The following is a 17524-nucleotide window of genomic DNA, read 5'->3' on the forward strand; positions in this document are numbered from 1 at the left end:
TTTACTGTTTCCTTGTTACTTTGGGAATTAATATCTTGGATTTTACTTCTACAAACATAAAACGTGTCAAAAAGATTTACCTTGCTCCTTTATCTGTCTGATCTGTTTCACAGTTTCCTTCAGGATTGCACATTTGTCAGGCTTGACATTGAAGTTGTCCATGTCGTTGAAGTTGGCAAAGATCAACTCGGCGAGCTCCTCGATGTATTTGTTCTCGTGCTCGCGGTTGCGCTTCTCGTTGCTCCGCTTCGGACTACAGATAAGAGAGAGAGAGAGAGAGAGAACGAGAGACATCACCGAGGTGAGAATTAGATTAGAAATGAAGATGACAGCAGCAGCAGGGGGGTTAAATAGGATGGCAACATCGGCATGAGAGAGAGAGTCAGAAGAGGGATGAGTCTAGGGTCAACTATTCTCCATCAGGCTCGTTGAAACCTATCAGCAGGCCTCTTTATTGTGCCAACATGGAGCACCACATCAATAAAGAAAAGCCTCATTCTTAAGTGCTTATCTGCTGATGAATTATGCAGATTGATCGTACAGACTTCAACAGTTCACCAGAGTTAGATGTGACATACGCATACAGTCACTCATGGTGCAGCTGTATATAAAATACTGCAGGATATATATGAGCTTTAGATCTTTGTTTCACAGTCTTAAAACATCTGGCGGATGGAGCAGGAGGGGAGGGAAATATTTTCAAGACAGTGGGCAAAGTTGTTGACTAAACACATGAGTAAGGAAAGACTGGATAAGAGCCTGACTGATATGGAAATATGAGACTAATTATGATTTTAGTGGTATAAATTATACTGATTACAGATATGGCAGCCAATATGGTAAATTTTCAGCTTGATTAAAAATACACATTTTCCATCAAAATGATAAATCTAAAAGTTCGGCTCAGAAGGATATATTCTGAAAACAAATTACTTCATTAAAGAATTCCTCACATTTTTATTTTCAATCATGGAGCCCATCTGCTCTCGTCTCACAAAGAAATATATATGTCTCTTGGAGCCATGGACAACCTTTTGGGGCTTCTGTTGTTGTAAGGAGTTATGAAGGCCCAGACTTCCGTTTCCCTTTTTTTAAGAAGCAAGAATAGTTTGTATCAAATCTCGAAGGCCAGTAGCAGAGCTGCACTCGCATGCAGAGGTCAGTTTAAAAGACAGTGATTAAAGCTAAATGGTCCTTAGTTCGCTGCCCATGGCTTCTGGGATTTTGTTAGTGCGCCCCTTATGCTCTCCACTCAGCTGAAGCCCACTGAAACTCAAGTGAAGGAGTGGATCGTACAATAAAAACAAAACAAAAAAAACAGCACTTCTGATTTAAAAAAAATGGATTCATGGAGAATCAGAAGATATATATTTACAGGGTTGGTAGGAAAGTCTTAATGTGAAAGAAGTAGTTTTTAAGAAGATATCTGCCTTTGGTCCAGAGGAACAAGTCTTACCTGGGGCCTAGAAGTTCGGTTGAACATTCTTTGCGTTTCCGTGACTCTGCCCTGGCAGGGTCAGACGAGTTTTCACCGACTCCACTCATCCTCAATGCATATCAGCGTCTGGAAAATCAGCACAAAGAGAGAAAAACAGGTTTTCGCGATATGTAAATTCATGAATGTACGACACTTGACGGATCAGCTATGAACACAAACAGCAGTCTTATGTGGACGCACTTAGTATTCTGTAGGTGTTCAAGGATGCCAACATGAGCATCTGCATACAACACACACACACACACATAATCCAACGCTGGGGGCACAGGTTGATCCACTCCGGGAGTGAAATGAGTGAAAATGGAGCGGAGAGAGATTCAATCATTTCTCTGTGATGGTGCGGCTCTCCCCAGAGAGGCTGAAATGAGAACACGGCGCTTTGCCCACAGCACCAGACTGCGCACTCAACCATGTACCAAGAAAAAGCCATTCGTTACACGATACCGAGCGAAGCCAGCTCACAGCGAGAGCCGAGAGGGTTTATGATCACAACATGTGTCCGTGTTTACTGAGCACCACGGAGGATCCTAAACCTGAAGTGGTTTGTAAGTGCCACTCAAAAATTAAATGCAAGACTGTCTCTTGTCTGTTCTTTTTTCAATCAAAACCACAGAGCTAAGATCTAAGCGTGTAAGAAACCAAACTGTGAATGTTCTTTTTTTTTATATTCAAAGTGACAATCTGTCTGAGGGCAACCTGCAAACTGCTATATTGGGCTTCCAGGCCATTAGGTCACAAATATGTTGCGTACTTAAGCTAAATCAACAGGGTCGTAAAAATAAGTCGGGAGCTCTTAAGAGACGTTCCCTTGCAGATGTTGAGCATCAACCTCGACATATCTCACATTCCTCTCCTCGTCTTACCCTGTGAGTCAGCACAGGCTGAACTTCATGCCACTAAATGAACGACTATCAATTATTGATCCAAGTAATGCCTTATTAATTAGCACCATCATCTGCACCAAAATGTCATGGTTACTAATGGACTTGGGTTTTGATAGAACAGAAAATTTCCTGCAAAGTAGATGTGACACTTGCAAAAAACAGGGTGATATTTAAAAACTATATGCATGAACATAACTTCTTGGTCTTTTAGTTTGAAAGGGTTATCAAGAGAGGGGAGGAGAAGGATAAAATCCCCCTCCCCCCCCCAAAAAAAAAAAAAAAAAAATACAGTTTTTAACCCTGCACAGTGCCCAAGATCAGGGCATGATTTGTTGTGAGACACTCTTAGGCACCCTTGCCATGGAAACGGCTGCGACACACAGCGCTCAGCCATCCATTACATAAGGCTGGGAGCAGAGTACAGCACAACACAATGTAGAGCAGAGAGCATAGCTTAGCACAGGCAGGCTACACTAAGAAAGGGAGCTAGTGACCATGCAAACTTGAGTCTGGCTCCCTCCTGGCCTGAAGTGACCTACTTTAAGCTAATGGTAGGGTCTGCACTTAAATGGAAGCTGTCAAAGCGGTGGGGACTGGCCAGAGAAACAGAGGCGAGTCTAAAGGGAGAAACCTGTTTCTAACGTTCTATTGACAAGTTATTTGAGTACCATTGCCCTTAACAGTGTACGGACAGGAAATTAACACAAATGTCACTCCTGCGTCCTTGCTTTACACTCATCTGAATGCGATAGAGGTGTCTTTATGCGGTGACCCAGTGCCGTCCACCTAAATGATAACAGTTTCCATAGCAGAGGTTATGTGCTTTTATTAATGACAACAGAAAACAGGCCATTAAATTCTCAAAGCTAAGTGCCACTCTCTGTTCCGATTGGTTGTGCCTGCGCTTTCCAAGCACAAGTTACCATGGGGACTCCAGACCTGATTGGTCTTTCCTTGTACTGGCGGGCCGGATGTGATTGGTTGCCTTCGTCTCCTTGACACGGCAGTAATGATGGGTCAGTGTACGTTTGAGACAAATAAGAAAGACTGGAAGCAGCGGGCACGTCTCAATGACACCAGCACAGTTGGCCAGACAGCTCGGCCAGCAGGAAGGTTTTGTTGCTGGGGGATTCTATGTTCATGTGGGCAGACTAGAGTGGGATTTGTAATCCTAGAGAACGCCCTGGATCTGTGTGAAGCTATAAACAGCTGGGCACTGGTGTTAGCACTTACTGTAAAGAGCTGTGTCACTAAGTTAATTATCAACATCGGCCACTAGGGGGGAGTTTCTCTTTCATGCCAAAAATCTTAAAGACCAGAGTAAGCCTGAAACGAAGTGGATTGAGGCATGTAGCTTGTGTTTCAGTAATGAGGACATGAAAGCTCCTGCGAGGAGTTTATAGATGATTATCAAGCAGACTGAAATGAATACTGATGATTCTTCATGAACGACAAAAGCAAACAAGATCATCAGCGAAAAGATTTCCATTTCTCGTAAAACTATTTTAATGCCTGAAACTGTTAACTTGCCGCGGGGCGGGTGTCAGGAGAAGTGATTAACAGAACTCTGAAGAAACAACCTTTTTTTTTTTTTTTTCCTGTTACAAATTCTTGCTGAGTGATACGTTTGAATGTTAAAAGAAGGCTGGATACGAGTCCATTGCTAGATAACACTACTTACACATGTTGAGGATAAGAAATGCAAAGAGATTAGAAGAATTGTGTTTTCTTCCACACACACACACACACACACACACACACACACACACACACACACACACACACACACACACACACACACACACACACACACACACACACACACACACACACACACACACAACACAAATGATGTAACTTAGTGATCATAATAAAAATGGCACAACAACCAATTTCCCCACGAGGGAATCGTTTAAAAGTAAAGCCAATGGTGACCACAAGCGTTGATTGATACAGCCAAGAGCCTGTGTCGACAACAGGACAACACAGTTCAATCTTGAGTTTACAGCTGTGTTCTTCACAGAAACCCTCATTAAAATAACCCGTTTCAAAACAAACAGGGTTATTCTCAATATTTTCAGATTCCTTAACTGATTCCTTTTTTAGATAAAAAAGGAAAACAATTTACAGTCCAGTACAGTGCAGTGTAAACCAAACAGTGATGAAGAAGAAGACTAGTAGTTTAAGGGCATTTAAAGGCCAAACATTTTTTTTGAAGTCTTACATCAGCTAGAGCCTGGCTTAGCATTAGCGTTAGCTAGCGTGAAGACATGAAAAAGACATGTAAAAGCTGTTTAATTTTGCTGATGAATGTGTAGATCCATGCGTGCAAAAAGGAAGAGCCATGTGTAGGCACACCTGAGCTGAGTGCAGATACTATGTCGAGTGATGTAGGGTAAGTCGGTGGGATAAGTCACCTCATTATGTTCAGGACTGATTGACAGATTCTGGAAGGCATCACCTACATTTGCAGTTCTTCAAGCTGTCAGCTCATTTAGTGCATTAGTAGTGCAAGTTGAGACATATGGCCAGTCACTGCGAGTTGCCTTATGTCAGTCATATGTGGGCATGTGATGTGTTGTACTGTGTCAGGAACTATTCATCGTACATTTGGAGAAAGGTTTTTTTTGGGGGGGTTTTTTGGACTAAAGGAGGCAAGCACCATATGAGAAAAACATGTGATATCATTGTTCAATATTTCAATAATATCATGAACTGGGATAAATAAACCAATGTTAAAATGTGCATATTAGCTGTAACTCACAGCTTTGATATCTAATTTCTATTTGTGTTTTACACAATACTTATGTTTGCAATATGCTTCTCCTAAATCTAAAATAAATCTTAAATGTTTTTCTGCCACCACTAAATTGGCACCAAGTAATGTGAGGGTAGCTGACAGCCAGCTTGAGGCTCATATGATGCATCAAAATGGTGTGAAAGCATGGAAACAATGCCAAGGCCTCCATCCAATAGGTAAAATGTATGCAAGCTGAGTGAGAAAGCATTGTTTACTTGAAGCTCATTTCACATATGCACCCCTGAAAATGTCTAGAAAACTTTCAGACAGGCTGCCCCTGAACTCTTCCTGAGTTGGATTTTCACACGGGTAGACTATCCATGATGAGCAAAAGGGTGATGTGTGTGTGTGTGTGTGTGTGTGTCTCAGGAGATAATAACTTGCATAAAAAGAATGAGGCAGAACTAAAAAGCTGATGAGGCCGCCGAGTCTGACAATAAAATGACACATTTTTTTTGCTTTTGTATCAGTGCTATATGTAGCTCAATACATTAATAATAACAAAAAAGCAGAGAAGAACAAATAGGCAAACAGAAAAACAAATGAAGCATGCTATACGGTCTATCGTGCGCCAGTGGTAAAATGTAACCGTCATCAGTCCCTTCCTCTCGTTTGTTCGGGCTTCTCACATCAGCCTGTATACCCCAGCTTCCCCGAGGGCGAGGGGGGTGGGGGTTGGCGACGTACCAGCGGACTTCTATCTATCTCTTGATTATTTGGCTAAAGAAGGTTGGCAAATATAATAATCATGCAATAATACACTTGGGAGGCCGTATACATACTGTTATTGTCTCAATATTATGTTGACATTATGCCGACTTTATAAATAAATAACTCAGGCGGCTCCTCTGAAGCCCTACGATGTGATTTTTAATTAGTCTTGGTAATACTGTATACCCCGGGAAAATGTGGAGGAGGTTTAACAATATGAAACATTTGGATCTCACCCAACTCCAGAGATAAATTCAGAACTTGGTGATGTGTTTATTTTGAAAGCTCAAACTGCGACAACAATGAATTTGCGATTAATAGTGCAGTCCTACTCTGAAGAAGACTTCTCAATTCAGCATGCACATATATTTTTATTAATCACTTAATACAAAAGAGATCGCACTGCTTTCAGAAAGGTACTGAAAACCCTCCAATATTCTAGTCCAGATATTGGGGGTGGTTTGTGTAGAAGAAAACAGTGAAGGCATATCTCTTGTTGCTCCAGCAAGTTATTTAATTTTCTTGCAGAAATATTTCGTTACAAAAGAAGTGTTGCAAAATCATGCAAATATTTTGTGTCATCACATCTGCTATTGCTGTTAGTTGGATAAAAATGGATTAAAGATGACCTAGAAGAGTGTGTCCACACCTTTTATAGAACCCATGGCATTCAGACCCACCACACATTCACAGTGTGAGTTCTTGAATCATACAAATTCAGCAGTTTCACAGATTTTGAAATAGTTTCAAATCAAACATAACACAGTTCATAAATGTCAGTTTGAAGGTGCACTACAGAGTTTTGGTAGAGAAATTTGAAAGTTGGAGAAGTGTACAGATTCTGCGGTAGATGTTCATAACTCTTTACACAAACTATCCTCAGAGGAAAGTTTGGTCCCTGGAACAAAAAAATTAAATGGAAAACAAAATGCAACGAGAGAAGTTATGATGGTGGGCCCGCAACAGTGAAACCGTAACTCTCCTGGTAGCTTTTCAGCTCCGAACAGTGTTCCAGGGACACATTCTTTACAAAGAAGAAAGTTCGGTATTTAGTTATATCAGAATTGTTTCACTTCTCCAACTTTCAGATTTCACTACCAAATCTACATAGTGCACCTTCAAAGGCGGGATACATCTGACACTTGAAGTGCCAGCTATAGTTTTGGCTAACCGCTTGCTGTTGCTTGTGAAGTGCTGGCAGGCTGACGATCACTGGGAAAGTACAAACTGCAGATCTGACTGGAAATGAAGCAGGGGTCACAAGGTTTACTGGAGCACAGTCTCCATGTAGTCTTTTTGATACTTTGATGTTGTGATGAGCTTAGGTTTCCTCTTACATAAGTGTAGTAAACACGACAGACCGAGCTCTCCTCCTCTTCCCACCTCTCACACACAAACACACACACACACACACACACACACACACACACACACTTTGAAGACAGCAAACATAATTGTATATTTGTGTGCAGACAGGTCGGCACTGCCAGTGTGAACTCAACGCTTCATAACAGGTTTTCATCTTCATCTTGGTCCATCTGTGTGCCTGACTCACGAGGATAAATTAAGCAACAGCCACAACCACTGCCTCACAAACACAACACTGATGATTTCCAAATCATTTAATGTTTATTAGGCCAAATGGCCACATATCTAAGTCTATGACTGAGGTTTGAATAGTGTGATAAGACACATGCAAAAGGTTCACCTGAATAAAAACTTTACACACAGCCGAAGACACAAGTTGAAGTTCGCTAAATCAATTGACTTTGAGAAGTCCTAGGTGCACTTGAGGGAGGTGATCATAGGTGTGTGTGTCATTGCTTATGTCTTAGGTGTCACAGGACAGACTCTCTAGGTCTGAGCTGGAGCCAACCAGTCTGGAGGGGAAGGAATGAAGAGACAACAAGGGGGCTGCTGCTGCTGCTGCTGCAGCTCAGAGTGAGGGGACGACAACGTTTGCTCTTGTCAAACTCAGCTGGTACAAGCTGTACGTGCCATCCTGGGTCAGAGACAAACATCTCCGCAGCAAAACAAAGTTTACCTGGAAGGCCGTCAGAATGATATGATATGATAAAGTTAGCCTCAGACTGAAAAGGTAGAGCTGCATTAAAGATGCAATGTGTAGAATTTGGTTAATTAATTCAAAATGGACTTAACCTATGTGATATATTTGTTGTTGTTGAGTGCTTCCATTACCATGTATATTTCCAACAGTTCCAGAAGCCAGGGAAATCCTTCATTTTATAGTTGTAACAGTCTGTGTCTTTAGAGGTGCCCGCCATGATGCAGTGGAGTAGAGTGAATCACTCCCATGATTCCCTGCCAGCCTCCACATCATATTTGTTATTGTTTTGACTGAGAGCCCCCTGGCAGCAGAAATTAAATACTTTTCGTTTAATGCGATATCATTTAATACTTCCAACTATACAAGTTTTACAGGTTTGATGGTAAAGGGGAAACGGTTTGAATATCATATATTTGATATCTTTTCATCACAAGGTTCAAGGGAGAGATAGGCTGTGGAAGAATATTTGTACAATATAGTTAGAAAGAACTTTTGACTTAATAAATAATAATGAACAGTACTCTACTTTTCATTCATTGGAGTATCACAGTAACCGGGAGACAGTTAAGTTAAGTTGAGGGAGATCTGTCTGTATGTGTGTTAAGTAATGCTGTTCAGTATGCTTATGTATTACTTTGTATTTGTGTTGGGACCCCATTGAAAATGAGATGCTGCATGTCGAGGGGCTATCCTTTAATAAATTCAAATTTCATCCAGATTTCTGTTGTTAAGTTTACATTTGGGAAACATAAAATGTGCTTTGGCCACGGCTGTGTGTTTTCACTCGCTGCTCTCTTTATTGGGTACACAATATAATGCACTACATCTTAGCCCGATATTCTTCCATTGTGGAGCTTTTAATAGTTGGTTTACAATAAAGTGTTCAGGAGGTGAAATGTAATTAAACTACAACTATATATTCAACGATGTAACCGTTTATTACTGAGCGTGTAAGTCGTATTGTTGTTGTGCTGGATTGCATTACATTGAAATGTGTTTCTAATATCCCTCCTCTGTTTGGTTTTCAGTTTGGCTTGGCAAGACATTCTAAACACCTGTCAATATAAAGCAGGCCAGTTCCACAACACTACAAACTACAAGCTCAATTATTCAACCCTCTCTGACTGTGTTGATCCAAACTGAATATCTAAGAATTCCTAGATTTTGCATCACACTGTGTGAGATTATACAGGGGATCCTAATATAGCTAAAAACTATTTGCATGACATTCTGTTGTTATATTTAAAATGCATTTCTTAAACAACAAAATAATGTATAGCTGTGGTGCCGCCTTACAAAAAGCAGGGTTAGCTGCTCCTACTGGATGTTTTTTCCTTAATGAAATTCAGCTGCACAAAGTGAGCCAGGCTGCATGCACATCACCAGAGGGGGGAGGGGGGGGGGGGGGGGGGGGGGGGGGGGCAATAAAAAACACTGAATCACTCATTCCAGTCATAGTATAATCAAGGGGGGAAAACGGATGCAGAGGGAGAAAAAAAGAAATCAGTGTCTGATTGCCAAGGGGAGAGGGCATGTGCCATTCCTGTAATCATGTGGGTTAGCAGGGCTTTGATTATGAAGACACACCCAGCGCTTGTGGAGCTCAGAGAGTGCTGAGCATGACTGTGCATTAAACTGCATCAAAAACTAGCGGGGGAGTGTTTGAAGTCTCCTGCACTGTAATAATGAGGGCCCTTCCAGAAAGTGCAGAACCACCGTAGGGCACCGAACAATATCTTGCTGGTGTGTAATCTGTCCTCACACGGCTTCTTGGCACAACAAGCCCCCCGAGAGAGAATCAGAGAACAAGAGTGCACCAATAAAAAGCTGCTTCTGGAGGGCTGCAGCACGGGCCATTTGTTTCCCCAAAACTGAAGAGGAAATCATGACATGGGAGGGGCCCAGAGGACCCGCGTCTTCTCATTTTACATCTCAATGTTTGCAAGGGTGAGAAAAAGTGCTGAGAGAGCCAAAGCACACAGGGAAATGTTGGAACTATGTCAGAAGGTATTAAAGACAAACACATATCTAAAACCAATATCAATTTCAACAGAAATTGATGGGGGTCTGCGGTGGACCCTGGACCTGCTGACAGCTGCTGTTACCTTGAACCAGATGTTCTGATATTAGGTTAGGGTCATGGGAGGAGCAAAGAGAGACGGAGGGAGGAACATGAGGATGGATTGAATAAGATTAAGAGCAATGTGAATTGGAAACGTTAAATCTTGGGGTGAAATAACGAGATTTGAATGACAGGTGCGTCATTCTCAAGAGCCGAATGAGATCGATGACAGCGAGTGAGGCGGGGGGGGGGGGGGGGGGAAATCAGAGTGTAAAGGCAGTAAAGGAAGATGGGGAAACAAAGAGAACAAAAATAGGTCATGGGCATTTTTCACAGAGACGTGCATGACGCTGCTGTGTGCTCTAGGCCCTGGGTGTCACGCTTTAGAGAGTCCAAGCTCTGTTATATTTCCATATACGTATATCACTGCTGAGGCACACAAAGGGTAAGGGATGATGTATAGTAGGCAGGTTGTTGTCCTGAAAGGAATTCTGACAGGGTGAGCAGGACCATGACGCAAAGCACTGGATAATTCTACAATTTAACAATACAAGCGGTATCATGTCAGGTACCATGCATGGACATTCTGAAACTTTGGGTTCAAAAAAAGGCATGAACCGGCTGACACAGGTTGATCAAGTGAAGTGTTGCTTAAAACAAACATTTCAAAACCTGGATTAAAGAATACATGTCGAAGAAAATGATCTGAGTGAAGCTTTTAATGAGGTTATTTCTACTGCTGAAAAGAAAGCTGTGCACCTGATTACTTTGACAATTTCTCACAGTCTGCATTTTTTTAGAAATACTTGGCAGATACACTTTTAATCAGAGTATTACCAGAAAGGTCAACACAGCTTCTTACACGGCTACTTATTCGGGAAATGAAAAATTTGAAATCAAAAGGTTTATTTGGAAATTAATGTATTTATTGGATAAAGGATTTGTTTCTTCCGCTTAACAAGTCGTCCACTGTAATCTAGAGTTAGCCGTGTCAGTAGCAACTGTTACCTCTAAAGCCTTCTGAAAACGAGCTCACCTAGCCTTTATCACTCCAATTAAACTCAACATTTCTGAAAACGAGCTCACCTAGCCTTTATTACATTAAACTTAACACTCTGCCTTAAACAGAGTGAGGCCTATTTGAGTTATCTGCCTCCGTGTTCTTCATCATTCAGCAGTCTTTACACACCATCATATACCATATCCCATTCCGTAAGGCGTTTACTTCATGAGCCATCTTCAGTTTTGTAGCTTTTACATATTTTAGCCTCGTTTCAATGCCGTTACCGTCTCCTTCTCCTCTTTCCACAGTAAACCGTCCCATGTCAAACTAACCTGACTTCTTTCTGCAGATTTAAATGATTATAATTACTCCTCTAGAGTCTGTGATTAGAGTTGCTTCCCGAGCAACCGTGTGCTTTTCTTAGTAACGGTGTGGGTTTTTTGGACAATCTATCGAGGGATAGCAGACCGTTGTTATGTGTAATTGGTCAATCAGAAGCAAGTATTTGACACAGCCGTGTAATAAACGTCATTTGTAAGTCCTCTCCTGAGCTCACTTTCCAACACTAAAATTTGTATTCTTGCTGTCCCTTTTTTTTTTTTCTTTTTTTTTTTTTAGAGTGACCAGATTTCTTGCCTGCTCCCAAGTCTTTCTCCAGAGCTCATCCACTCAAGAATCACTGCAAAGTAATGTCTCTAAAGAGCAACCCCGCCATTTACTGAAAGCTGATCAGGCTCATGAATCTTTAACAATGTCAGTCACTTCAGGATGTCGCAGGATGCGGACGGGGAGGGCTTTCTGTATAATAAGCACAGAGCACTGGGCTCTGGCTGTCAGAGGAGAGAGAGAGAGAGAGACAAAGAGGCGAGGTATAACAAAATTGATTAACTGGTATAAATAAGCACCTCTCAGCAACAATCTAGTCAACAATTCATCTGTGGCCGAGAGCAGCGCCTGAGGGGAGATTCAGATGTCACTGTGGGAATCTGATTATTGTATACAGTTAAATATATGGACACTGAGCTGATCTCTGTTTGATCTCGGTGAGTTTCTGTTGACTTAAAGCTTAATTTGAACATCTTTGTTCACGTGACTCAACTTTCAACAGATATTACAATAAACACAGCAGGACACCACAGGAAATTGAATCAGCTTCACTATTCTTTTCTGCAGGTCATTTTGACGCTGCATCAGATATATAATGAAGGAAAATGTAAACACTGAATTAAGCCTCTGCTCTAGCAAAACAGTGTGGCTCATGACAAAGCATTTTCTGATACATTGGGGCGAAAGCTTGGTCCAAAAACATGCTGCAACCAATCACATTAATGCAAACTATTGTTTAAGCCCCTTTTACACAGGCACTGCATTCCTGAACAAAAACAACAACCCCAAAAGACAATAAATAATTCACATGAGCTGCATCTGTAAACAGAAACTGACAAAAGTTTTCATCAAAACTTAATCTGGAATTGTTCCTGAGCGTTATTTTATCGTGCTACTGTTGTAAAAAAAAAACGGTGGGACCTTCCTGCATGTAAAAAAAGCTGCTCCCAAATCTTTCAATCTTCTCTCTCACTTATTTGTTTATACTATGCAGCGTCCTTTTAACTTCATGCCTTGCCTGCTGGATCTGTGTCCGAAAACTACGTCAACATCGAGTGGGCTCAAGTCAAATTTGCATGCTTGGATGTAGACTGGCAACTCGTTCACAAGTTTTAAACTGAACCGGCATTCTGGAAATGTATTTCTGAACTGGCTGAACAGGACAGTGAAACACATTCATGCTGTGCCGAAATACAACAAATGACATGAAATCTAGGAATCATTTTGTGCCTTTCTTTTGCAGGGGTGGGAGGTTGCGTTTGGATGGTGGGCCTCCAACCCAAATGAATGTAAGGGAAACACTGTTACATGATGCAGCCCTTAATTTTACAAAACGGTTTCATCTGCACACTACCAGGGGGACCTTCAGATAACGACATTCTTCAAAAGGTGAACTCTGACCTGTAAAACTTCTCACCATGTGCCTCATCCGATAGCAAATATTTCTTTTGAATAACAGAAACCCAATCAACCCTTGTTACTAATGCTACTCAGACTAAAACAGATTTAATGAAGATGTTTGCATTGTCTGTAAAACTGCTTATTTCTATTATTTGACATTTTACAGTCCAGCTACATCTACGCTTCTCACCTTGATTTCAGTCCAGAGAGTCCCTCAGGCCATTACTGCAAGACGGTAAAGGGAGGAAACCTTTAAGCATCGTCCACGTCTACCTGCTGGAAGAAATAACAGCTGAATTATGAGGATACAGAACGCAGTGTGAACCAGCACAACTCTTCTCACTAGAAGTGGAGCAGTGCATAATAAAAGAGATGTTTGAAGCAATGTACTGTGCCATTGTGTACTACGATGTTACATGAGGACAACTGAAGATGTTGGATTATATTCAAGGAAAGAAACATCTTCTTTTCTCATCAAATAAAATGAAATAAAAAAAAAAGTAGTAACTTTCCATTTTTTTCCAGCATATCGATACTTATTAAAAAGGAGCATTTTGAAAACAACATGATCCATCCAGTGTTAGCATTCCTCACAAACAGAGCGTCAACGGCAGAGAGGGACAGGTGCTTTGCAGAAACACAAGGGTCAACGGCAGAGAGATGGAGAAAAAGTATGCTTCAGTGTGCCGTCCATCTTTCAGTGTTTAACCCCACAAAAAGCCAAACGACATTGAACTCATACAGTGACCGCTGCTCTGTACTTTTCGTGGAACAAAGAAAAGCAAACAAAGCCGTTCTTCTTTGGTGGAAGTCCAAGGCAACAGAAGTCAAAACCTCAAGTGCACGCATCAAAAGATATCAAAAAGTGTTTTTTTTGACGAGCATCCTCAAGTGACTATGACAGCCACAGTCATCCGTTTAAGAGCTTCAAACTCATTTAACACATCTTATCTAGTGCTGTTTGCAGGAAGTTAGCAGTGAGCTGAAAGTTTAGTGTCCACAGGGTCTTTTCATGTCCGTTGAGACCTTGAAGCCTATTACAGGGTAGAACAAAGTGTGCCTTTTTAATCACGGCACACGATTAATTAGACAGGAGAAAAGTTTCAATTTTAAACCATATTCCCTTTTGGATAATTAGAAAATGCAACTTGTAACTGCAAAAAGGGGACTCTGCTGGGCTATTTGGCTTTGTTGAAAAAAAAAAAAAAGAAAGAAAAAGCTCTTGTACTACATGAAGGCTGATTTAGGGAGAAGCAGCTGGGTGGCCCTCTCTTGGCCAGGGCGATTTCTCCTCAAATACCTGCCAAGTGAGCCAGCTGAGGAATGCACTCACGTGATGTCATGTGCTGACATAACTGGAGAGTAAACCGATTCCCCTATTGAACCCTGCGCAAGTCCATAGAAGTCTTCAGGGGGATGATATTAAGTAGGGTGAAGTGCTGCATGCCACTTTTATACATCAGAAATCTGTGATGTGAGGAGCAGTCACAAAATGCTCCATTTAACCAAATAAACTTTTTTTTTTTTTTTTTGACTGCGCATAGGATAATAAAATCAAGCCAATAGGAAAAACACAAATTACTCCAATTCTGCCGATTACATTTCATAAACCCTGGATTTCCTAACTCCACCTTCCTCTTTTCCTTTTCCCTTTCCTGCATGGCTCCTGGTTCTCATCCTCTGGAGGAATTTCCTCTGAGCTCTAATGCTGTCACATGCTAAATCTCAGTCAGGCCCTTGATCTGCAAACTGAGTGACAGAATTAGGCAGAGTGTGAAAACACTCTTACTGTATTCTATTTCAATGGCTATCATTTTTTTTTAAGTACATAAAGTGGATCAAAAAACATTGTCAATTGATTTAATTAGATGAGCCTTTTTTTTTTTTTTTTTTTTTTTTTTTAAATCAGCCATTGTTGAGCCTTTGTTTATCAATGCAAGTCAATTGGATAGAGAATTCAGTACTTGATAATAGAGCTATCCATCAGCAGCACAATAGTAAAAAAAAATGATTTTGAATGTTGTTGCGGGAACAGAAAAACACTGTTTGAGTATCCAGTTACATCCATCACACTAACTGACTGACAACACCCAGGACCCTGCAGTGTCATCAATTCAAATACTTTTCTAAGTGAGTTTAAAGCCCCTTGTGGGTCAGCAGGGGCAATATTTTCTGTCCGATCATGAAATTATCTCATTTGCTAAACACTCTCAGTCCAACCATCTGTTGCTATTTAACAGGAGGTCAAAGATCACAGGGTTAGAAGTTCAAGCTCCCCTTAAACAGACTGCGGCTGATTAAACCATAACTGATGAGGGACAGTTTCATTACGTGGTGAAAAACCTCACATTAGACCTAATGCTGGTGACAAATCAAAACTTTCCCAGAGGAATGAAAGTGAAAACACAAATGTGTGTGAGAAATGAAACTGAACGAAAATACACAGTAACCGAGTGACCCGAAAAAGACAGATTTCTCCTCCAAGCTCATCCGGTTCTAAACACTCATGCAGACAGTTATGATTTGTTGCAACAGACTGATCATGGCTGTGATTTTGACTAAAAATTTGAAAGTAGTTGTAATCCAGTCTTTCTCCAAGACTCTGAAACAGGATCCTCCAGAGTGAGCGCTCTGTCACATAGGCTGGGCTAACAACGCTAAACAATGCTAATGAGTCATCCTATCAGGTTCAGTTAGTACAAAGGGCAGATAGTTCATGTGCTAGAAATTGACTATAATGGCTAGGTCACAGAGGGGGTAAACACCAATGGAGACCCTACTGGGTGACTTTCGAATGGCCCTCTAATGGCTTTCAATTCAATAAGAATCACCACTGATGGCTGCCATAATGAAAACACCTGGCCTTTTAGCTCTAAGGTTTGGTCAAGATGCTCTTCTTATCCAATAATCAATTGATTTTGGTCCATTTTAAGGGGGCTGCAGTGGAGCAACTGCAAGGTTTAATAAGCCACAAAATCAGACCATTAAGCCAAACAAAGATTTGATCAGTCGTATAAGTCGCAGGGTGACAAAGGTATACACATTTTGCCACAAAGCAGGTTTGTAACAGCTTATAGGTTAAGAAGACATCTTTGTTTATAAGCGCAGACTGACGATGCAACTTGCTGTAAAAATACAAAACTTAACTGCTTCAGCTGGGAGTTGGGAGTCCCTAGAACAAGGCCAAGATACCCATATACGTAAAGAGAGCTGCTCAGCAGCAAATATTACAGGAATGTGGTCATACTGGGTTCCTCTAGGGAGAAGTTAAATTGTAAAGTTTAAAAGGCACAAGGCAGATGAGGAAGTTCACATGGGAGGGAAAACCTTGATTGTTGGTAAAGGATTGTTTTAAAAATATCTGGAAATTTTAGTAAATGTTTGAAAATGTAACTTCAGAAATCACATGAATGGGCAAATATAACTCACATCAATGTAAAAAAAATGCTTAATGAAAGAACCTTGCAATAACAGAGTGACCCGAAAGACAGATTTCCCCTCCAAGTTCATCCGGTTCTAAACATTCATGCAGACAGTTATGACCTGTTTCAACAGACTGATCATGGCGGTGATTTTGACTAAAAATTAGTCAAGTAGGTGTAATCCAGTCTTTCTCCAAGACTCTGCAACAGGATCCAGAGTGAGCGCTCTGTCACATAGGCTGGGCTAACAATGCTAATCCTATCAGGTTCAGTCCTATAAGGTTTAGTTTAAACACTAAAAATCCACATCCAACCTATCTTGATGACTGCCCATACAAGTCCTGTCCTTTTAAGCCATCGTCATGTGCAGAGTTCCTCAAACAAACACTTACTTATTACACTACACACTGTCATCTGGAATATCATCGGGCTGCTCTGATGCAGGTGCATCAAATGCCCTTTAATCTGTTGCTCAAAAAGCAACAGCGAGCGCCTTCAGCTGAGACCTCAGGGACAGCAAACACAAACATGTCAGTACCACAATAAGACTGATAAGATGTGCTTTAAAAGTTGAATCATTATGACAAGAGTGTGTGTAACAAAGTGAGGGTGTGGGCAGAAAGAACAATTTGTGTGCACAGCTGATTGTATCACACTTTGTATATGATGTAGAGCTTGTCTTGTGACTTGTCAGCATGTAAACTGTGTATCTCTTTTCTGTGTGTGTGTGTGTGTGTGTGTGTGTGTGTGTGTGTGTGTGTGTGTGTGTGTGTGTGTGTGTGTGTGTGAGGGACCACCATCTTTTATTGCCTGCCACAGTTTGTAAGGAATTAGTTCCCGTGGAGGCCTGAGGCTGTACAGTGGAAGTGCTCTCAGGATAAGGAGGTTCCATAGTTAGCGTGGAAGGGGGGGAGGGAGATCAGCTGACACAACTATGTCACTTTATCAGCCAGAGACTGAGACAATGTGACAGGCCAGACTCCCCAGCAACAGCAGATATACAGTGTCTACAAATCTGCAGGACACAACTTAATAAAAGTAGTTCTATTTAGATTCAAATGATGTAGCA

General features: G+C 41.2%; 1 protein-coding gene across 5 annotated transcripts in view; it reads right to left on the bottom strand.

Annotated features, from left to right (window-relative positions):
• The window catches only part of ncoa2 (nuclear receptor coactivator 2), a 60981-nt gene that overhangs the window by 34271 nt on the left and 9186 nt on the right, over nucleotides 1-17524 (bottom strand). For 3 of the 5 annotated variants that reach the window (XM_020645394.3, XM_020645410.3, XM_029279522.2), the window contains exons 2-4: nucleotides 13224-13309; nucleotides 1457-1564; nucleotides 81-253 (exon numbers count right to left, since the gene is read on the bottom strand). In XM_020645394.3, the coding sequence (XP_020501050.2) occupies nucleotides 81-253; nucleotides 1457-1545 (262 nt within the window). In that variant the 5' untranslated portion in view covers nucleotides 1546-1564; nucleotides 13224-13309. The remainder of the gene's footprint in view (nucleotides 1-80; nucleotides 254-1456; nucleotides 1565-13223; nucleotides 13310-17524) is intronic. The other 2 variants (XM_020645402.3, XM_065949076.1) reach the window with 2 other exon arrangements.

This window comes from Labrus bergylta, chromosome 20, assembly GCF_963930695.1.
Source record: "Labrus bergylta chromosome 20, fLabBer1.1, whole genome shotgun sequence".
In the NCBI taxonomy this organism is placed as follows: domain Eukaryota; kingdom Metazoa; phylum Chordata; class Actinopteri; order Labriformes; family Labridae; genus Labrus; species Labrus bergylta.